The 22,334-nt window shown below is 40.9% G+C and overlaps 1 protein-coding gene across 9 annotated transcripts in view; it reads left to right on the top strand.

Moving 5' to 3' along the window:
• The first annotated feature begins 13,078 nt into the window (after positions 1–13,078).
• The window catches only part of TAMM41 (TAM41 mitochondrial translocator assembly and maintenance homolog), a 38,550-nt gene continuing 29,294 nt past the window's right edge, over positions 13,079–22,334 (top strand). For all 9 annotated transcript variants that reach the window (XR_015806122.1, XR_015806121.1, XR_015806120.1 and 6 more), the window contains exons 1-5: positions 13,079–13,312; positions 14,118–14,297; positions 15,587–15,679; positions 17,977–18,127; positions 20,269–20,408. Coding sequence is in view for 3 of the 9 variants with exons in the window: in XM_088171694.1 (XP_088027820.1) it covers positions 13,175–13,312; positions 14,118–14,297; positions 15,587–15,679; positions 17,977–18,127; positions 20,269–20,408 (702 nt within the window). In the remaining 6 variants the exon portion in view is untranslated. The remainder of the gene's footprint in view (positions 13,313–14,117; positions 14,298–15,586; positions 15,680–17,976; positions 18,128–20,268; positions 20,409–22,334) is intronic.

The raw sequence follows: 22,334 nt of genomic DNA, 5'->3' as shown, positions 1-22,334 counted from the left end.
TGATGCCTCAGCATTTCAGCTTTTCTATTTTTCATGTATTTGCAATCCTGCAGGTCTTTAGTGTAGAACTCTAAACTCCACACACAGTGTCAGCTGCTGCTTTCCCATTCTGCTCACACACAACAATTCCTCTCCAGCCTGGCAATCAAGGACCCCTCACTGCCTCAGGGCCCAGAGATGGAAACAAAAGTGAATTGGGGGGAGCAAACTCGGGGTAAATGACTTCATGACCTGGAGCTGGAATTGGGAGATTAACCCCAATGTGCAAATGGACCAAACTCATCAAAGTGTGCAAACCCCTGACCCAGGGTCCATTTTGGGTGCAGCCCTGGGGGGCTTTGTCTGCCCCAAATGTACCTGAAGGGCCTTCAATAAACAGAACAATAAATAGAACTGCTTTGATTGCCTTCATTCTGCCTGCCCTCTGTTTGCTGGTAACCCCAAAAAGGCATCAGGGTGTCCTTGGGCAGTGCAAGGAGCTCTCAAGGCACGTGGAGCTGCTCCAGGTGAACGCTGCCAAAATGTGCAGGGAAAGATGTGAGACAGGGAGCCCAGGCTGAGCTTGTCAGAACTTGGAGAAAAGACAAAATTATTGAGTGGAACATTCAGAAGGGGAAAGGGAAGTTTGTGATCAACTCTGGAGATGAACGGTGGGTGATGGCACATTGAGGGAAGAGGGGAAAAAAAAGATAAAGGAAAGTCCTGAAATAAAACTTTGGGAACCCGATGTAATGAGAAGTGCCTCAAGAAAAATCTGTCCGTGAACAATCTCGGACATTTGATTGAATTAAAGATGGACATTCTTTCGTGAATAAATTTGACAGCAATGTTCTTTATGTCTGTCTGGATCCCTAATCAGAATTTGCTACCTGCAGAATACACTAGGCTTGAATTTTTGATGCTCAACTAAAAAATAAATCTGTGCAGGCATTTAAAATTCTGGTTGTGCTGCAGATGCTCAGGTTCTTCTGTAACACTTTGACTAATTCACCTTCCCTTCAGAATAACCTAAGTTCTTTCTTACACATTACTTTATTATTCTTCATCCTACAGCTGCATTAAGGATATGACTCACTAAATAATGAGCGGTTTCTCACATTTTAGTTATTTTCTAGCAGGTTAGATTTTAACTGTGTCCACAAGACATGTCACAGGCAGGAAAGGTTTGCTTTGCACAGCCAGAGGCAGTGCAGACACTTGAATTCTCACCCTCTGCTCCCCAGCAGGTCTCATTATTGCAGGCAGGACGAGCTCTCGGCTCCCTGGAGCTGATGGGCAGCATCTGTCCAGATCAGAGCTCAAGAAAAGCCCCACTGTGAGCCAGCAGAAATTTCTACAGTCCATTAAGAGTCTTCTACTGAACAAGACCCTGATATACTTCCCTCTATTTGTCCTGCGAGAAAAAATCTTTTGGTATTTTGCAGTTCTATTTTTCTCCAGTGCTCTCTGTAAGAGAAAAAAATCGTTTGCTCATGATTCATTTCTGTCTGAGAAGCTCTGCACATGTCACCATGTAAAAGAAAGCACTCAGTGCCAAGCTGGGAAGTATCCTGCATTGCCAATGTGCTTTTATTATTTGGTTGCTTGAGATATATAGGTTTTTTAAAATCAAAAATGCAATCTTTGCTTTGAAATCCAACCCTAAGGTTGTCAGAAGGATCGGTCTGCTGTTATTAGGGAAAGAAATAGGGTTGGGTTTTTTAATAATGCCCAGAATGTCAACAGAAACACTTGACATTGATTCTTGCTCTGGAATGGAGGAGTCTTAAAGAAGTGAGATCTGAGCCAGCTTAATTGGCTTGGATCCTTTACAAATCTGGCCTAAAGTGGGTGAACTACTCAGTCAATAGAGTATTTTGGGAGACTGTGCATTTTATTCTGAAAACATGAGTTTGAAGCGGTGACATTTCAATTCTCTTGGAAGACAGCAAAGAAATAGATCTGAGAATGAAACCTCCTACATGGCCAGAGACCAGCAACAGAAAGCACCAAGTGCCTGCTCCAACTTCTCCTGTGCTTCTGCCAAAGAAATGCAGAGTTCACCTTGAGAAATGCCTCCTGTGCTGCCCTGTAATTACCCAGAATTATAGCAATAACCTACCCGTTTTATGGGCATGTTCTTTCTCTGGATATACACACACAGCAGGAGCTGGTGGTGAACTGGGCAGGTTCCACCTGGCCAAAGCTGGTCACCTGCCATGTGAAATGTGTTCCAGTCACTGCTCAACTGTAGCACTGGCAGCTCCCTTTAATGACCCAGCTCACCTCCTTAAATTCAGTAAAGGTGAGAATATCTTTTATTTAACTAACACAGAAATCTTTTTATCCTCAGTAATTTGTAATTAAGCTTGCCAAACAGACCTATGAAACTGTTAGCTGCCTATTGAAATAAAAACCTTAAAGCACTTACCCCGTGAAACTTAAAATAAAAGTGGAGAAAGGAATCTAGCACTGACCAAATAATTTAAAACCGCTGTGCAAAATTCAAGAATTATCAGAATTTAACTTTAAATTTGGGCATAGATTGGCTATATAATCACTTTTACTGAAAAAAGGGTTAATGATAACATCCCATAGGCTGGGCTGGAAATGTATCCAAGGTTTCCAGCCCAGGTATGCACAGAATAATTAGGTCCCTGCTGTTAATGAAGGCAGACACCCCTGAATGGTGTGGTGAAGGGCTAGCAGAGCTGTACATCCTTTCCCAGAGGCTGCAGGAGCACCACAAACACAGTCTAAACCCTGACATCATTAGAGCAGAGTGACACTTCCAAGAGCTGCTGTTACCAACCTATTTATCCTTACAGCAGCTGCCCTACATCATCAGACCAGACTGCTTCTAGCAGGGCACTCAAACACAGCATCTCACTGAGAAACTCTTGTTATTCTCATTTACTACAACGATAACCAGCCAGTCCAGAATTCATCTGAATTTTCACTGTGTTTTAAGACTCTGCTAATTAGAAGCTAAGGAAAGGACTAAAAATAGCCAGAGATGCAGCTGACACCTCCCTGATCCAACGTGAGAAGCTTCTGTGCTAGCTGAGAGCAGTGACTAACACAACTGCTGCAGAGTGTGCTCTGCCATCAACACTGGCACACACTTCTGCCTCAATAGGGTGGATACCTTAGGTGAGAAGAGGTTTTTTTTCCCCTGCTGAAAGCAAGTCATTATTAAGTTATTCAGGAATTCAGTGAACAGAGCAAACAGCCAAAATTGAATATATTCTGAAAGCAGTAGATTCAAGTTGCTGGGAAAAACAACTCCTGATGTGTAGTCTAAGTCCATCAACTGTAAACGATATTTAAGCAAAAGCTTTTTTTATTTTTAGCCTTTTTTTCCCAGACTTCTGGGAAAAGTCTGTGGTTTTGCTCTGACAAAACAGCAAATGAAGAAGCAATAGTCCAAGGAGCAAACAAATAAATAAACCCCAGATAATGTCATTAACACTCCCAGGCCAGAAACTGTGGAACTTTTTATTCTGTGTGTCATAAAGCCCTTCAATGTTATTGTGGCTTCAGATTAAACTGAAATATTATCTCAAGACTTCTAGGGTTTCAGGTTGATTGGAATGGGATGACACCACTTTCCCAATTTTTACTGACACACCAGAGAAGGGAATCAGAAGAACATCCCAAATTACTGATCAAAAATCAGGCACCCAAATATTTAGTTAAAGAGATACATTAGAAAAATAATTAATCACAAATTACTGGGCAAAATTAATTAAAGCAAGGTCCCACTCCAGCAGAAGAAAGGTCCCATATATTCTGTCAAAAATACCTTCTAAATCTATTATTCCATTTATTTATTTATTATATATGAAATCGAATAAGATTCCTTCTAAAAGCAGACCAAACAGGAACAAGTAATGTAAACTATTTGTAGAACACGAGTCTAAGTAATACAGTCTATATTTGTTTAACCACATTGCATTTAAATAAATATGATTTATGTTACAGAAAATGTCAGAAAGAGCATTTTATGTGCATCTGAACAGACCAAGGTGATTTGTATCTTCATCCTTCATAGCTGCCAAAATTCCAGATTCTCTGATGACAACTAGAAATATTTTCCTACTAACCCTAAACATGAGGGCAATAGAGCATCACACAAGTGGTACTCATATTCAAGTTATCCAATTCAAAATTTGGATTAAAATGTTCTGAGCTTCGAGCTCAGAAAAAAATTTAAAACCACTTCAAACTCCTTTAATAATCTTTTCTTTTGGCTTGAAATTAATTGCTTATGTGCGGTTTTCTTTTTTTTTTTTTTTTTAACTGGATGCATTAGGTAGTTCTCAGCCTTTGGAACACAGAACTTTTGCAAAATAAAAAAGAATTTAAGAACTGTAAGTAAACAAAACTTCTCTGAAATTCACCTTTATGTGCCTCCCTCTCTGCAGTAGCTCAGTGCAGTTTGCACTGAAAATGAGACCTTCAATTGAAAGAAAATCCATCAGAAATTACTATACTCTGTTTTAATATGAAAAAAAGAATGTATTTTGTGTTTGTGATATATTTTGTGAATATGTTTCTCCATGGCTGCATGCTTACATTCAAACAGGTTAACCCGAAGAAAAATGGGCAGTGATTTACCTCCCTAGTTACACATAAGGGATATCAGGCCAAATTTCAGATTTTTGTATTTCTCTCCCAAGAAATTCTTGCTCCCTCCTGCTCCTCTCCTACCTCATCTGAGAGAATTCTAAATCTGTGAAACAATACTCCTTTTACTGTTTCCTTGGGGAAGTTGGTAGGCTTGTAATAAATCATTTATCCTGAAATGCATTCATCTCTCTTCCTTTTTTAATTTCAGTTCAGCAATGCTAAATCCCCCAGCCACCTACCTGAATTAAAATTGTATCTCCCCATACCTTTTGATACCATGAAACATTTCCACCATGAAACACTAGTGAGGTTTTGTGAAACATCCTGATTTTAAAACATGCTGCCAGATAATTTAATGCTTCCATCTAGAGCATCTCAAAGATTAAGGATGGATTCTCAAAGTTAAGATTCCTAGGGAATTCTCTTTTTTTTCTTGTAATAAAAAGGTTTATCCAGATTTAACTATTTATGATTAGTGTTACTTTGGACACCACACAATTAAGGTGAATTTTACAGATCTATACCATTAATTTCTTGCTTCGGCACCAATGTGCAAGACTGCTTTCCTCAGCTAATCACAAATTCTTCAAAGAAACACAACAGTTGTGTTCTATTTTGTTTTGGAATCTAAAGTGGACTTGAAATCCAGAGCATATTTTACAAAAACATATGTACAAACAAAGGCAGACAGCAAAGTGGTTTTTGAGAATCTCAGAGTATTAACAGTGCTGAGAACATCTAATAACTTCCCCTCTGGCAACAACAAAGCTTCCACAGCTCTGAAACCCAAACTGCTTTATTGGCCACGCTGGGATGTCCATGGTGTGCATGGAGAAGCTGCTGTTTCTGTTCTAAATAGATTTAAAAGGCAAATAAATTCCAACAATTAATACAAGAGTGAGAGGTTTAGAAAAATAGCGATAGTCTGACTGAATTCTGATAACTGATATGGGGGATGTTTTCAGCACTGCAGTGTCACCTGCTTGCAGCTAATTAACCTGGCCTGATGGAATGAGCAAAGCCAGGCCTCTCAGAGGATTTGAACTGCATTGCAGAGCAACAGTTATGCACTAAACCTTTTTTGTAATGAATATTTTTATTTTGAGGTCCCTTGCACTTCTGAAATCTTCAAGATTCTGTGTTTAGCAAGCATCTCCAAACCTCAGTGCTCTCATAATCGCATAAATGCAAAAGAAAATTATTGAATTTTAACATCTGTTGAAAAGGTTGCTCTTTCCTTTTATGCAGAGGTTCAAAACTGTTGCAACAATCCCAGTGATGAGTTTATTCTGCTTTGCAGGCTGCCTTGTTTGTGTGTCTTATAGGATATCTTATGTGATCCATAGGTAATACACGAGAAGAATATGATATAACTTTTGTTAAACTTCTGTAAGAATATAATTTAACTTTTGCTCGGGGTGGTGGAGCTACCTGCCTCTAAGTGTTACAAATTACATCAATCTCATAGTTAATTAGACTTAGAAAAAGCATGATAGAGAATTAACCTAATTAGTCATTCATAAAGGTATTGTATGAGAAGCACAAACAAGGCAGCCTGCAAAGCAAAATAAACTCATCACTGGCATTTTTGCAACAGTTTTGAACCTCTAAATGAAAGAGCAACCTTTTCAACAGATGTTGAAATTCAATAATTTCTCTTTTGCATTTATACAATTCCAAGCACACTGAAGTTTGGAGATACTTGCCGAACACAGCATCTTGAAGATTTTGTAACTGCAAGAAAAAATATTCACCACAAAAAAGATTTAGTGTATAACTGTTGCTCTGCAATGTAGTTCAAATCCTCTGAGATTCTCCTTAATGGGGAAAACAAAGCCTTATGGAATTAAATGCAGAATAAGAAAGTAAATAAAACCACAGCTCAGGTGAAGTGCACATGTGCACACAGGCATTCCAGACAGAACTATATAAGCACTTCAAGGAGCCTGAAAAGAAATAAAAAATGAAACATAAACCCTATAGGAATGATTAGCTACAGGAAAATGGCCTTTTAAATATTTTTCATTTCCACTACAGATAACAAAATTCATGTGAAATGCAGATAAGCATGGTCATTTCTAAATTATTACAAAATGTCAGAAGATGCATATTCTCATTTTTCATGATCATGATGCATTATTGCCATGACATTATAAACTGCATTTGGTATTAAAAGCTCCAATTTTCACAGAAAATGAATTCCATTGATTGCAGCTCCCACTATAACAGTTTCAAATAAATCAGCTTAAGTAATGGAAGGGAATCTAGGATTTCACTGATAGTATAATACAAGTGAATATTTTCATCGATGAGGAACTAGAATGACAATTTTTCCTTTCATCTATGGAATAAGCTGTTTATACCAACACAGAATCTCCAGTTGGACTAGACCTAGAAAGGATAAGGAACATAAACTAACACATTCTGAAGGACAAAAAATTCCTCCTGATTAAGACCAACCTCTTTATGAAAATGGAAGGTTTTTCAAATTACATTTTGAAGAAATGGTCACCAGCTGTGTGTCAGCCTTTTCTAGATCAACACCTTCCCTGATTTTTATCCCATTTTGCAGCCCTGTCACCTTCTTGTCCTCCCTGTCTTGTCCAGGACACGAAGGCCTTGCCCAACCCAGTCAGGTAAGGAGAAGCAGCAGAACAAAGCCCTTGTTTAGTGGCAGAACTGCAGAAATGATTGAAGGAGACAAACTCTTTGTGCTTTCGCACAGCCCACACAAGCATTAGCTTAAAATATCACTGTAATGTATTTTTCAGTGTCACTTGCTGTTTATTCTGCTTAATGATCCTTTTTATTCTTTCTTGTGTGTGCATAGAATTTCAATTCTGCTTTGGTAACTCATCATGGTGAGAATATGCAGCTTGGTGGCTACAATTATTAGACAAATAAATAATGTCCTGCATTGAAGCTGTATAACTGCCTTCCTCAGGATTTAAATATATTAGCATATTAGCAATAACATAGGCAGTTAAATCCACTTGAATTCAAGCTGCTGTCCAATAAAACTCCTCCAACACACAAACTGTACAAGCTAACTACAAGATCTCACTTTCATGAATTAGCATGCAATCAAATGTGCTAGGCTGTAATTAACAGCTGATCAATTAAAATACACAGGAATAGCACTGCAGAATCCATGGGGATCATTCAGCAGCTCCAACCATCACACCCTCAGCCTAACACCCTTGACATGACTTCTCACCATCTACACACATTACAGGAACAAAAACATCATGGTTAATCGCCCAATTACATTTAGAAATTCTAAATTACATTTAGAAATATTCACAAAATGGAAATTAAAAATAAAGGGTGGCAAGGAAGCATCCTGTCACAGTCAGTGTCCTTGAAAGCATTGCCACCACTGAAATTATTTCTTTCTGAAGTCACCTTCAGATGGTTTCATCACTGGAATGATTTCTTTCTGAAGTCACCTTCAGATGGTTTCATCACTTCCCTCACAAAGCCATAGAGGAGCCACCATCTGCTGTGGCTCTAGGTTAATGCTGCTGGGAATGCAGCTGGAGTTCTGTTACCATTCCAGAGCCAGGGCTGTGAATAATTCAGGAGTACAGAGCTGAAATAGAAAGTATTGAACTGGGGATAACCTACGGCTTCTATTTGTTCCATCTAATAATGGCACAAGGGAACACCCTCATTTGTTGCTGTTTGATGTCTCCACAGGGAGGGAGACATAAAATGTGCTTTTTTTTCATATCTCCTATCCAAAATAAGGTGTAACTTCCCTAAAAGCTGGGAGGTGGGATACTGGTTTAAAGCATTCAGAAAGAAAAAGGAGTGTTATTGATCACTTGTGCAAAACAGGAGCTCCCAGCTCCCGGGGGATTTCAGCTGCTCCCAAAGAGAGAGGTCAGTTTTCCTGAGCTCAGAAGCTGCTGGGGACAAAATAAATCTCCCTGGCCCGGGATGGAGCACCCTGCAGTGCTCCACCTGCAAGGGCACAGCACGATTTTCATCTCCCAGTGCTTCACTGCATCCCACAGAGGGATGTGCTGCTGTGTAAAAATATGTTCTCTCACACATTGCCAGTCTGTCACCAAAATCCCTTCCTGACTAGAACAAGCAAGGAGACAGGACTAAGGCAAGAAAAAAACACACACATTTCAGTATTGAACCACCTTCTATGCTCATTTTTATTTCAATGATCTTGACTACTATTCTAGCAAAAATCCATTTGTTGATTGATACTAGCTGCTCCTGCTAATAAACACTTAGTAAGAGAAGGATGAGCCTGTGAGTGGTGATGGCTGAGCTGCTTTCAGCAACAGTCTGGAAGAGACAAGTGGAAACACCCAGCTACTTCTCTGTCCTTGCTGGAAAATAATCCCTTGGACACTGATGAGTCACAACTAAGTCTGTGGGGGCAAAGAGGAAAGCTATGCTACCAAAATGTAACAGAGAGTGCAAATCCCCTAAGGCTCCCAAGTGGCTGCACACCACAACCTCTTCAAAGCTGAGGAAAAGGGCTGTGTGCCACCCCTCACCCCTGGGGTTTGTTTAAAATGAATATTTTCCAATCCAGAGGAGGATCTCCAGGAGGTAATTCAGATCTGGTACAGAAACAGAGGACACCTGGTGGTGTTTAGTTGTTAGCATATAAAAACAGCAATCCAAGTCAGATGTGTGTGCAGCTGCACCAGCAACAATTAACAGAACCCACGCTTTAAATAAATAAAAGATGGAGTGATGGAGAATTTCAAATAGTGCAATCACAGAAACACACAGAAATTTCAAACAAACAACACAAGTTGTTGATTCCAGATGCTGCCACTACTTTATGAAAATGAATTTTTTAACGGTTACAGGCAAGAAGCAGCAACTCTACACTCATCAGAGTCTGCCACCTCCACCAAACAGACACTTCTGTGGAAAAGTAGGACAGATTCCCCACTACTGCAAAACAGAAGGGCACAAAGTTGACAATTTTGTCAGAGAAAGATCCACGGAGGCAAGAGCAGAGGAAGAACCAATTGAGCAGAGTCTGGGGCAGAAAAACCACCCAAAGTGAGGTACTCAGCACCTCCCAAAGCACAGCATTCCCAAGCTGCAGAGAGGAGCCACACGGGAGAGCTGAGCCCAGCTCCAGACTGCCACCAGCCATGGACTGACAGACCGTGAGCACTCAGATTCCTGTGTCAGGTTAGTGAAACTATTATTTTAATTGCAGGTGCTGTTATTAACTTAATTCTGTGGAGACCCAATCTGGAATTTTCTATTGTGCAATAGATACAGTGAGCTGCAAATATCTCTTGGAATTCAGACACCGAACAGTCAATCTGTGTGAGACTGCTCACTCTAAGGAGCTGGAGAGCACAGGGGTAGCAAGGCAGAAAAAAACCACCCCTACACATGCATTTATGTGGGGGCTATTCAAAGTGTGCATCTTATTTCCAAAAAACGAAATAAAGGCTCAAGGTCACACTCCTGTCACGCTCTCTGTAGCAGGTATTAGAACTTACTTGGCTGGAAAGGAATTAATAAAAGCAAAAGACTGTGCAACATGCAGAATGTTGTTCCCTGCCTTACACAACTTTAATGCATCAACTCAATCGCAGCCAAGATTTTCAGTGCGAAAATTCTGTTAAAAAAACCCCAAACAAGTGCTTTTCTCTTTTGAACCAGCGCTGTCAACAGAAGAAGAGATCTCATCTCTCCTGCTTATACCAACACATACGTGTGGTGAAGCACACCGGTGACCTGGTTAAAACCAGACTGGTTTAAAAAGCCCCAACAACCCCAAACAGTTGGTTTTAACCCACATCAATTCCCCAATCTGTTCTGATGTGCAGCCACGCAAACACCCACACTGATACAAGCGGGTAGAAGAAAACTGCTCCCTTCATCAGCAGTGCTGGCTGAGACTGAAAGTCAGACTGAAGACCTTCTGGTGTTTGCAGGCTTTTTTACCAAAGTTAGCAAAGCAAAACTTCCACTGAAAAACAGATTAGAGGCCAAGCTCGGAATCAGGATGAGATGTAATAGAGCTCTACATGAGCTTTCAGATGAGCTCTGAGTTTTATCCCACATGACAATTAGTCTCGACGCTGACTGTGCTGCTGGAAACAAAGTCAATTTAAAAGTCAGCACTAGATGCAAGAAACGAACTTTAGATTTAGCTTAAAATACAAAAAAGTCAGCCAAGGAAGAATAGCAAAGAACAAGTTGTAGTGAAGTTGAAAAACAGGGCCTTTAATTTTTTTGAACAAAATCCACCTTGGAAGCCTGAAGGAGAGAATTTGAGCGGCAAAAATAGAGGTGGAGATGGAATATTCTGCAATATTTCAGCAACCTCTTCTCCAGATTTTCTCTAATATTCAAATATCCAAGGGAAAATGCCCCAGATATAATACCCTCTCAAAAGTTTCCTTTGTTACCTTAATTTTTAATGTCAGCCAACAGTATAACTTCCTTCTGAAAGGTTACCTGCCTGAAAATTTTCAAAGGAACTTCCTCTTTTTTATTTATTTAATAGATTAAATGTATTCTAGTAGACCTCTTTATAGCAGCAAAAAAGGTAAATAGAATTTAGAAAACAAACTTGACCAGTAAGTCAGTATAAATATTTGAAAGCTTTTGCATTAAATTTTCTAAATAATGACAAAAAGAACCTGCCAAGCAATACCAGTTACTTATATCAGCAAAATGTTTCTTTGTGGACTTCCATAGATTGTTCTGTAGTTAGACCATTCTCTCAAAAGTGATGCAAAATCTTTGGCTAACCTAAGCAACAGGAAAAAACTTAAAATGTAAGCTCAACAAATCTGCTGTCCTTTGTATTGTGTGCCATGAAGTATTTAAATAATAATTATTAATTATTGGTAATATATAGATGCAGCATTTAATATCAATGTGTTATTAATGTCTTTAATAACTAAAAATACTCTTACTAAGGAAAAAATAAGGTCCATGATCTGACTTATGAGCAGTTAAATCAGTTCAGAGACATTACTGGGCACTGAATCACAATCCTAGGGGAGAACAAAGTCTCCAAATCCCAGCCATAATTGGACCTTTGGGGCCTTATTATTCAGAGTAATAAAAATTCAGTAGTTATAATGTGATTATTTCTAAAACAAACACATTCCTCTTAGCATGCTACAGCTTCTCCTCTGAAAGTGAATATTCAGAAGGGTCCCTCTGACTGCATCATTTGATGTAGAAAAGCTCAGAAAAGTGCAGGGTTATGGTGGAACCTGCCTCACACCACTAAAGTTTTATATTGTTTGCCAATACAAGATTGTTCTCTTGCTTCAGGTGCTCTCTTCCAAAAATCCCAATGCCCATATACCAAAGGTTTATCTGTCTTCAGAATAATAATTCTATAGATGGTGACTTAGCTGTGTATATCAAACTTCCTGGGGTGTAACAAAGTTACAGAACATTTCATATTTGTTTCAGCAGATATTTTGAGGCCAGTGATGTTTAAAGATGTTACTGTGTTTGGAATTTAGTGAGAGCATAAACTTATCTCTGACTGCCGGCCTTTCCTCAGACCTCAGGTAGGGAAATTTGAAAACTATAAACCATAGGAAGATAAAATGTGATTTTTGGGTACCAGATGCAGACAAGTGTAAAATCAAGAGGGAACAAGACACACTTCAATTTCATGAGGCACATTTTTACATTTAGAGCTCAGGCAGGTTTATTATGTAGGACTTGAGCGTTCAAAGCAAGGCAGGCTCAGCACGAGGAGAGCGTGAGACAGCCCTGAGCACAACCGGCATGATTAAACGCTGTGGGTTTGTGTTTGTGTTCCCCGGGGGATGTGTGAAGAACTGTAACGCCAGCAACAAGTCCTGAGGAAAGCCTCAGAACAGGATAAAACGTGAATTAAAAAAAAAAAAAAATAAAAGTAAGAGGAGAAAAAACAGTCAAAGAAGGAGAACAGAATTGTGATGACCTAAAATTTAGATGAAGCAGCGGGGGGGGGGGTGGAAGACTAAATGTTAGGCCTACATACTGGACATCATGTCATGGTGCTTGGCTTGGTGGGACAGCACAGCTTGGAGGGACAAGGAGGGGACAGGAGGGGACACTGAGGGGACAATGAGGGGACAGTGAGGGGACCCTGAGCGGAGCACTGAGAGTATCCTGAGTGGAGCACTGAGGGGATCCTGAGTGGAGCACTGAGGGGACGCTGAGTGGAGCACTGAGAGTATCCTGAGTGGAGCACTGAGGGGATCCTGAGCGGAGCACTGAGAGTATCCTGAGCGGAGCACTGAGGGGATCCTGAGCGGAGCACTGAGGGGACGCTGAGTGGAGCACTGAGGATATCCTGAGTGGAGCACTGAGAGTATCCTGCATGGAGCACTGAGGGTTCTCTGACTGGGTCCCTGTTAGCCCTCTCGGCCCGCCCAGGCCCGGAGGCGCAGCCCGCCCGCCATGCCCATGCCGGGCTGCAGGGGGCGCAGCGCGGCGCCGCCGCGGCCTCTCCTATCGCCGCCGGTGGGCGGGAGCGCCGGGCCGAGCCGGGCCGGGCCAGGCCGAGCCGGGCCGAGCCGGGCCTTGCGGGCCCGGGGCTGGGGCCATGGCTCTGCCCGTGCTGTCCAGCTCGGCCGTGAAGTTCCGCCGGGTGCTGGCGCACTTCCCGCAGGAGCTGAGCCTGGCCTTCGCCTACGGCTCCGGGGTGTTCCGGCAGGCGGGGGCCTCGGCCGAGCAGGGCGAGGTGAGCGCTCGGGCCCCGCGGCGTTCCGGGCCCCGCACCGGCCCGGCCCTGCGGCGTGTGGAGCCATCCCGGATCCCCGGGGAAGAGCGGCGGGCGGGTGTCCGGTCCGTGCCCGGCGCTGTCCGGGCTGTTCCCGGCACTGGGGTTGGCTTTGTGGGGGCTCGGGGTCCCTTTCAGCTCCATGTTATCGACTGTGTGTCAGGTTATTTACCACTGCGTTTGAGGAGACTTATCATAGCTGCTGTGCACCGTATGAGGGGAGTTTAAAATAGATCGCCGCAGTGAATTGGCAGTCTGGGGGCTTCCTCATCTTCTGAGGGCCAACAGCTTGGAAATGTTTATTTTTACTTTTTGGGTTTTGTTGACAAAAGCACAGGAATGCCCTACAAAGGAATGCCCTAGAAATGCAGTTCCTTGCTGCCTGCTCTGGGGTGGTGCCTTTATCTGCCCACACTCCCCCATTCATGGCTAAAAATTGCTGTTCATTAGCATTATTAGCTGTTCCACTGGGCTGTGAATTAGGGGGGGTGAAGATCTCACACCTGCTCCTCTGTTTTGGAGGGCTGAAGTTTAGTCATGACCAGGACAGGAAAATTTTGGACTATCTGATGTACATACAGTACATAATGTCCATACCTTTAAACTGTATCTGACATTAATACTTGTGGTTTGGGTTTTATTTTTATTTTTTTACTCATGAAAAATGTTTCACTGGAAGTTTGATGCCATGTATATCTTAAATTATTATGATAACATTGGTTCTTCTTGACATTTAACCCCTCCCCACTCCTCTTGTCGTCCTCAGACAAATATGCTGGACTTTGTGTTTGCTGTTGATGATGCTGTGACCTGGCATATGACAAACTTGTCAAAGAACAGGAGTCATTATTCCTTCCTTAAATTTTTTGGGCCCAAAAAGATAAGTACTGTACAGAGATATGGGGCAGGAATTTACTACAACACCTTAGTGCCATGCAATGACAGGGTAAGTACAAGTAGTCTGAGTGAATTAAGTCAAATATTTATGTCTGTGAAGTATTAAAATGATTAGCTTAAAGCAGATTCCAGGAAGCAAATATTACAGATTGTAATTGTAGATTAACTTGTGGTATCTTCAATATTTATGTCTCTAACTGCTTCTCTAACAGCATTTTAATTAAAAAGCAAACAGAGCAGCTGGTCTTGCACCTTAAAAGTGTGAGCAGTGTTCAGAACTTACAGCTAAAGCATTTCAGGAGTTGGATTTCTATTCCTCATTGCTTTCTTTCTGCCAGTTTTGGTGGTGGTAAAGTTTTGGTGGTGCTTAATTTCAGCAGTTGACCATGGAAGAGCAAAATGGACTGTTTGATATAAAATGCAAGTTAACACAGCAGGCTGGAATTGACATTTGTGTTGTTTAGTGTCTCATACTCTGACCTGTGAGGCAATTAATCGTTCTGGTGATGGTTCTTGTCCAGCAAGTCCTGTTCCTGCACCTCTTTTTGGTAGGGAGGAGTGAGGGAAGCATTGTCAGTCTTGCTGTTCTTGTCCCTGTACGAGATTTTGGGGTTTAAACCTTATTTGTTTCATGTAGAAAGGGATTTGGAATTTCATTTGAAGGACCAGTGGTGTTTGCCATCACGCTGTGTTCTTGGCTCTTTATGCCCTGGTCTTATGTTCTAATGACTCAGTCATATCCCAGGCTGTGGTCCTTTGTTATCCAGAAATTCTGGAGCTGGCTGCCTTGCTGTGGTGATAATCTTTGGAAATTCAAGTAGTGCACGTTGGTAACAATCTGTGGAAAGTCCCATGTTTTTTCCAGTTACATAAAATAAGCTGCAAAATCACAATTTTTTTTTCCTAACATCAAAGAGTAAAAGAAAAAACTCCCTGATACACACCCCACCTCCCAATAACAGGATACATAAATGTCTGCAGGTTTTAATTTAGGTCTCTGACAAACTATTGCTTGAGGTTTTTTTAATATCATAAAGGATAATGTGGATTATTCCATCTATTGTAATATTTGGCTGCTGACTTTATTGCAAATTTGATTCTAGAAAGGATCTTAGTTTCATGCATTCCATTTTGTCCCTGCAGAAGTTTGAATGTAAAAGGAGATTTTTATTTTACCTCGTGTGTTAATTACAACATTAAAATGTTTTCCAGTTTTTTATTGGAGGTATGTGTGCCTTAGAATTAAGGACAGTTATGGCAAGTAGTAATTTCCATGTGAAGAAAACGGTGTAGGTATAGATTTTTTCAAAAGCCTTTCTTTTGCTTTGTTTTTTGCAGATGATAAAATATGGAGTAATTAGCACTGATGCCCTGATTGAGGATTTGCTTCACTGGAAAACTCTCTATGTGGCTGGGCGCCTACAAAAGCCGGTAACTGCTCAGTTTTCTCTCTGGAAATGCAGGAAATTACAGGGCTGGAAAGAATCAGTTGGGTTTAGAACTTTATCTGGTAGGGATCTGTGCAGGAGTGCTGCACAAATAATCTGGGGTATAGCCACAGAGGGATAATCTCTCAGAGAGGAGGTGAGATAATGATATTCTTAATGATGTTCTGTGCAAAATGAACCCCTAAAGGTGAGTATATTAATAACAGTTTTCTGCCTGTAGTAAATCTTGAACTGGACTCTATTAATGCCAAGTCCCTTTAATGTTAAATGTATTATTTGCCTTTTATAACAGATTATGGAGGTGGCCAAAATTTAACAGAGATAAAGAATGGAAATCTTTAAAGATGAAAGCAGCTTTGCTGTACAGTTACTGTCTGGTTCATTACTGAATGAACCATGGGTTCTGCATGTTGGTTTTTCTCCTCCACATTTGGATCATAAAAAATAATCTTTGCTTTCCCCCTTGTGCCTGCCTCAATGTGCTTTCAGCAGATGGCAGCAGTGCTAAGGGAAAATTTGTTACCAAGGGAGGGGTAGAATTAGAGGAGAAATCTCTTCACGTCTTGGAACAGAAGTTAATTATGCTTTTAGCTAAAAAACTTGGAGTGAGAGTTTGAATAGATGGTCTCAGACTACTGGCTTTATCTCCAGAGAAGTGTTACAGCATGATCCAGGTTAGAGCAGCTGTTATCTTTGTAAAGAATGAAACTTAATCCATTGAGAAAGATAACTGAAGGGAGAATTCTGGATGTCACATCAACAGTGAATAGTGAATAGCTGTTTTCAGTGTAACTGCATTTGCTGCTGCTTTGATTTGTGACATGGTACAGTGAATATAAATTCTCTGTTCTGTGAAAAAGCCTCCCTTAACTGTGGTGCTCTGTCAGCTTTACTCCAAGAATCAACATTCATGTTTTAGCAAGGTGATAACCATTGCATTCTGACTTCCTGGGAGATGTGTAGCTCTCTGAACCATTGAAAATTTGTTCATAAGTGCTATCAAGTGTTTCAGGCATTCAGATTTTGAAGCCCGGTGTGTTTTCTTTTCAAAAAATCCTACTTTGTATTAGGGGAGAGTTTTAGAAAAGGAGGAGGTTATTCCTTTTGCTTCTCTGAAGCAAGGCTGGTGTCTTCCATGAGGAGGAGTAGCATCTGTGCTGAGCTTCATGTTTTAAAAAGCTCAGGTGGTGTCCTTGACAGGTCCATAGCTTGCTGATGTTTCCATGGCAATCCTAAGGTATCTCAGTCACCTCTGTGGCTGTTTGGGGTGCTACAGATTTTTCTGTTCTGACTTTCCTTAGATTTCCCTGTAGTGACAAGTTAGGAATGTACATCTCAGTGAATTGCTTGGTGAGATTTGTTCACAATGGCCAGTGGGTTTGAATTTTAAGGTGTTGTAGAGTAGACAAATATTAAAAAGCTGCCTTTTATAAACTAGGCAGTATTGCTTAACCAGAACACTTGAAAAAGACAAACTCACACCAAGCAGAGATTCCTAGGGGAGTTGTTTCTGGAAATGCACAGCTATCCATCTCCTAAACCACTTCCCTTCATCTGCCAGTGTGTTTTTATCTTCAGTTCTTACCAAAGATCTGCTTTTTATTCCAGTATATTTCCATGTCCTAGGTGATTGGATTCCCCAGTCGGTTTCAATGTTTCCTAAAAATAAACACTTCTTGTGGCAGGTAGAGGCATTCAAGTGATCTGTTCCTCATGGATAAGTGAAGATCTCCTTGAGTTCACATTCTACTCATGCAAAGGGCAAAAATAAAGCCCTACTTCTAGGACAGCCCCTGTCTGAGAAACTACTCGAAGTGTTTGACAGGGGAGTCCTCTATTAAAAAAAATTTAAAGAGTGAAGATGAGTAAGAGAACTTAACCCTGTCTGGTTTTCTGTTCTCTTTTAGTATAGTCTTTTTTCTTATTGCACAATCACATGTGGAGTATTTCTGTTGATGCATTCATATTTCCTGTTCTGATTAATCTTAAATTTACAGGTCTGGAAAGGTGACTAGCTCTTCAGAGATTAGCTAATTTCTGGTGCATGTAGCACTTCCAAAGCTGTGTGTGAGAACAGCTTTTTCTAGTAGAGTGTTAATTCTTAAAAACAAGTTTGTTTCTCTCACGTGGTGGGGATACTCTAGTACTTGTTGTGCCATGCTAGTAAGATCTAATCTAAAATTAATTTCTTACTCAATCTGGCATGAAAAATAAATAACATTTCTAGCTCCAGCTTCAGTAGCACTTTCCTGAAGTCTTCCAATGGCTCTGCTTTTCCAGGTGAAAATCCTGGCCCAGAATGAGAACAGCAGGCTGCAAGCTGCTCTTGTCAGCAACCTGAAGAGTGCAGTGACAGCAGCCTTCCTCATGTTGCCAGAGAGCTTCTCTGAAGAGGACCTGTACATGCAGATTGCAGCACTCTCCTACTCTGGTGAGTGTGGGGGGTCTGAAGTGGCTGACAAGAGCTGGAGCTGCTGGAGCCCAGCTGGAGTCTCATGTGTGATAAATCATCTCCCTTCTTGCTTTGCACCGAGAGTTCTCTCTGAATGGTGGTTACATAACTGCTCCAATAATTGGGCTTATTCACAGGAAATAGGTGTAGCTGCATCAGCAGCGCTGCCTATACCTGCTTGATTTATGAACAGCTAAGTGTGAGTGATTTGAAATGATGAAATAATGAGGGCTCTCTTCTGTTTGCATGGATTGTATTTTTATGGAATGTTTCAAAACCTTGGGAAAAAAAATTTTATTTCCACTCAGTGCAGTGTTGAGTCATCTGATAGTCTGACTCATACCTTGTCATCTCTTTTTGAGGGTGCTGTGTTTAAGGTTCTTATTTAGTTAACTTGAAGATCCAGATTGTGAATCTTTGATTTACATTTAACACACCTGATTTGTATTTGTTGAGTTTCTTTTTTTTTTTTTTTTTTAAGAAATTGTTAAGGAAAAGTATTTAAGAAACTGCTGCAAATGGTTCTTCAATATAAGATGTAATTGTTGCAATTTAACTCAGCATTGCATTTAAAATGCTGACATCCTTACAGGAATTACAATGAAGGAGTTTGGTTGGAGTTGTACGTTACACAGCACTTCCTTAGCTCAAACAGAAATGCAGTTTTGGCTTTTAAAGGAAGCACAGAGGGGTCTAAGCTGCAGCTTGGCTGCACTGAGGAGTGTCACTGTTTTATGTAACACTTCTCAGGGCAGTTCACATTGCCCCTCGCTTTTGTAGAGCAGTTCTTTCCTGAATTGTTGCCCGTGTAAAGCACCAGGAAGAGGGTGCTGACAGTGGGATTGCCAGCCAGGGGTGTTCACTGCTTATCTGCCCACCTGAAACCTGCCCAGCACTGGCATTGGATTCTTGCTGGGCACTGGTGACCAAGATACTTTTTATCTACTCTTTGAAACAGTGCAATTAAAGAAAAATCAGTAAAATGCTGAGCCTGGCTGTGCTGTGTGAACAAAGCTGAAGCAGAGCAGCTCCCACTTGGGAATGTGCAAGAAAACGGCCGCTTGTGGATATTTATTTTGCTGCCATTTTGTTAAGTCTTTCAGAGGCTGTACTAGTAGACAAAATTGATTTTATGTGTTACTCTAATCAGTCTCCTTGGAGACTGCTGAAAAGAGTTGTTCGTGCTTTAATTTAGAAAATGTTTATCCTTTATTTTTTCCTGCATTTTTTGAGAGCACTGACTCAGTGCCATTTATATGTGAAGTGTTTGTTTTGTGGCTTGGCATAAACTGAAATAAACTAAGGAAGGCTAGCAAGTTGCCACCTTTCAACAACATCTATCTCCTGAATGTGGGAAGTGGGAAAAAGAATTGATTCACAATGTTGATTGTTGGTACAAGCTACACTGAGCATCTAAATCCTGGCTGGAAACCCAGCAAGCAGCCAGGCTGGTACCTAACAGAGGTAGTGGAATGCTTTTGCACAGACTGACTGGCTTTTCATTTATTCTTTTGGAAACTTTTCAGTCATGTCTCTGAAAAGAGAGTGTAAAGATCAGTAATGTAACAGTGGTGTTAAAGGGAATTTCTTTTTGAAACTATTAACATAGTACATAGCTAAGAGGAAAAGTGACCCAGTGATTTTACCATGACTGCCATTAGCTGAACTCCAGGTGCTGCCCTTGAGTGTGGAAACAATGCAAATTATTACTTCTCAAATTGGAAAATTTAACCTCATTTGCTTGTGGATACAAAGTATGAGGACTGGGCAATTTGTTTAGTACTTGTTGAGACTGAGGTATAGTTGCAAAGACTGTTACTGTTACTTGACAGCTGGAATTATTTTGTTGTCCAAGTGAAGATGTAGACACGTGGGCTGATGACATTTTGTCAGAGGCCACATAACAATATGTGCCTTCAAGGACATTTTTTCTGTGCTTGAACGTGTTTGGATAGGTTTTCTTTACTCTTAGAAAATTATTATTGTGCATTATATTGGCATATATAATAGTGGAGAGTAGAGTTTTAGATGACAGCTCTGTATTATATTGATTTCTATTATATTCTCTTTAGTGTTTTTGGGGTTTTCCTAATGGCTTAACTGTCTCTTTTCCTGCCTAGGTGATTTCAGAATGATAATAGGAGAGGACAAATCCAAAGTGCAGAACATAGTGAAGCCCAACGTTGCCCATTTCCAGAAGCTGTACAGTACCATACTCCAGGACTGCCCTCAAGTGGTGTACAAGCACCATCTGGGAAGGCTCGAGGCAAGTGTTCTCCCTCGAACCAGCCTTCAAACAAGCAAGTGCTTTATCACTGACAGAAGGCAGGAGTTGTGCCATGCACCAGGAGAGCAGTTGTAGTCTCTGTGCTTGCTGTTTGTTGTGTTTCTGTTGTTTAGTTCATTCTGCAGACTCGCCTTAAATACCAGTGTTTTCATATGGGGGAACTACTGCTCATTTTTTTCTGTGAGTATGGGCACACAATAGACCCCAGCAAGGGAACCAGAGCACATCATTGTAAAACGTGTGTTCTAATGGCTTCCATATGGGAATAACAGGCTAGGAAGTGAGGAATAAACAGATGGTTTGTGTTAGAGACATGAGGCTGTAACTCAGAGGTGCAACTTTCTGCAATCAAAAACTGCATCTCACAAAAAACCTCCTCAAGTTCTGACCGTGAAGATCAGCTGACTAAACCCAAGTGAAATTCTGGCATTAACACCCATACAAAACCATTTTTTCCTTAGTTTTTTGGGAAATCCAGAGTGACCAATATCTTGAATTCCATCTTTCTGGTGTAACATTGCAGTTAGGGGAGAGATATCACAGTCAGTAGCAATTTTTCCTTTTGTAATCTGCATGTCCTTGTGTGAATATTCAAGTGTTTTATAAACTTCATAGTGAAGTCACAAATAGCACCACTTGTCTCATGGATGTGGGCATCTCTTTTGTCCTCAAGCCTTGGTAATTCTCTCCCAAATGCCACCTTTTAGGATGTGTCTTTGTTTCAAATTGGTTTAACTGCAGGCTTGAGTACAGTAAACAGTTTTACTGCAATGCTTTGGGAGAAAACACTGGCAAATCTTTATTTTCTTGCAGCTGTCTCCGTGTTTTGTTACTGCTTGTGAACAGTTTGGTGGAAGCAATATTTAAATGAATTTGGGAAAGAATTAGTAGCACTTCCTTCAAGAAAAAATTCCTTTCAACAAATCCTGGTAGCATACTGCAAATTTATTGCTGGATAATAAATCTCTCCACAATCCCATAACAGTCATCAAGACTGCTTCAAATCAAGAGGAAAATGAGGGCATTTAATCAACAAAGTGCTTTAATACTTTATTGCTCACACCTTCCTGTGGTTATTGGCAGTTGTTGCCCAGACTGAGGTGGCTGAGTGCTGTTGGGGGTGCAGTTAACACAGAATAGAACCCCCTTCTCCAGGAGCTACAGGGAAAATTCCTTCTTCAGAGGTCCCTCAGAACCAAGGGAAGGCAGAGCCCAGCTCTGAGCTTTGGTTCAGGCACGGATTCCTCCCACACAATGCTCAGAGCTGCTCGCTGTCAGTGCCTCTGGAGTTGGGGCTGACTCATCTGGAGATCATTTTCTCCACACTGACAAAAGGGAGTGGAGAGGGCAACCAGACTCCTGTCTGATGTCTCCATGAAGTGGCTAAAACCTTGTGTAGGAGGAATGGAGCTCTTCAGATTTTCCTCCACTTTTGGAGAGCTCTGCCCCATTGTGCATTACATTTTGGAGAAATCCGTCCAGGCCTGCATGTTGGTGTCATTGTATTGAAAAAAGGCTCGTTGGATTTCTGATTTAGATTGGAAAATGTGGGATGAATGTTTTCTTCAAATTATACAAACCAGATGTGGTTTGGAGTTTAAAGCAGAGAAAATGGTTTTCAAACTAAACTTGAAATGTGTGTGTGTCTGCAGTTTGATTATGTTCAGGCAGAAGAAACTCAGCTGAGTGGTCTTTGGGGAACTTTTTTTTATTGTCCTGTACTTATGTTTCCAAAGGAAATGAGATACAACAGAAATGATACAGTTTCGATGAAAACTTACTTGCAGGCACAGAAAGATCATGTGTGTCTTCCCTTGAATAAAAACCCTTGCACTTAGGCATTCTTCAAGTTGAGAACTGAGATACTGCATTTCCCTGTGCTTGGGAAGCTTTTACTGG

This window comes from Sturnus vulgaris, chromosome 11, assembly GCF_052056855.1.
Source record: "Sturnus vulgaris isolate bStuVul1 chromosome 11, bStuVul1.hap1, whole genome shotgun sequence".
NCBI lineage: Eukaryota > Metazoa > Chordata > Aves > Passeriformes > Sturnidae > Sturnus > Sturnus vulgaris.
This window is presented reverse-complemented; position numbering and strand designations above follow the sequence as displayed.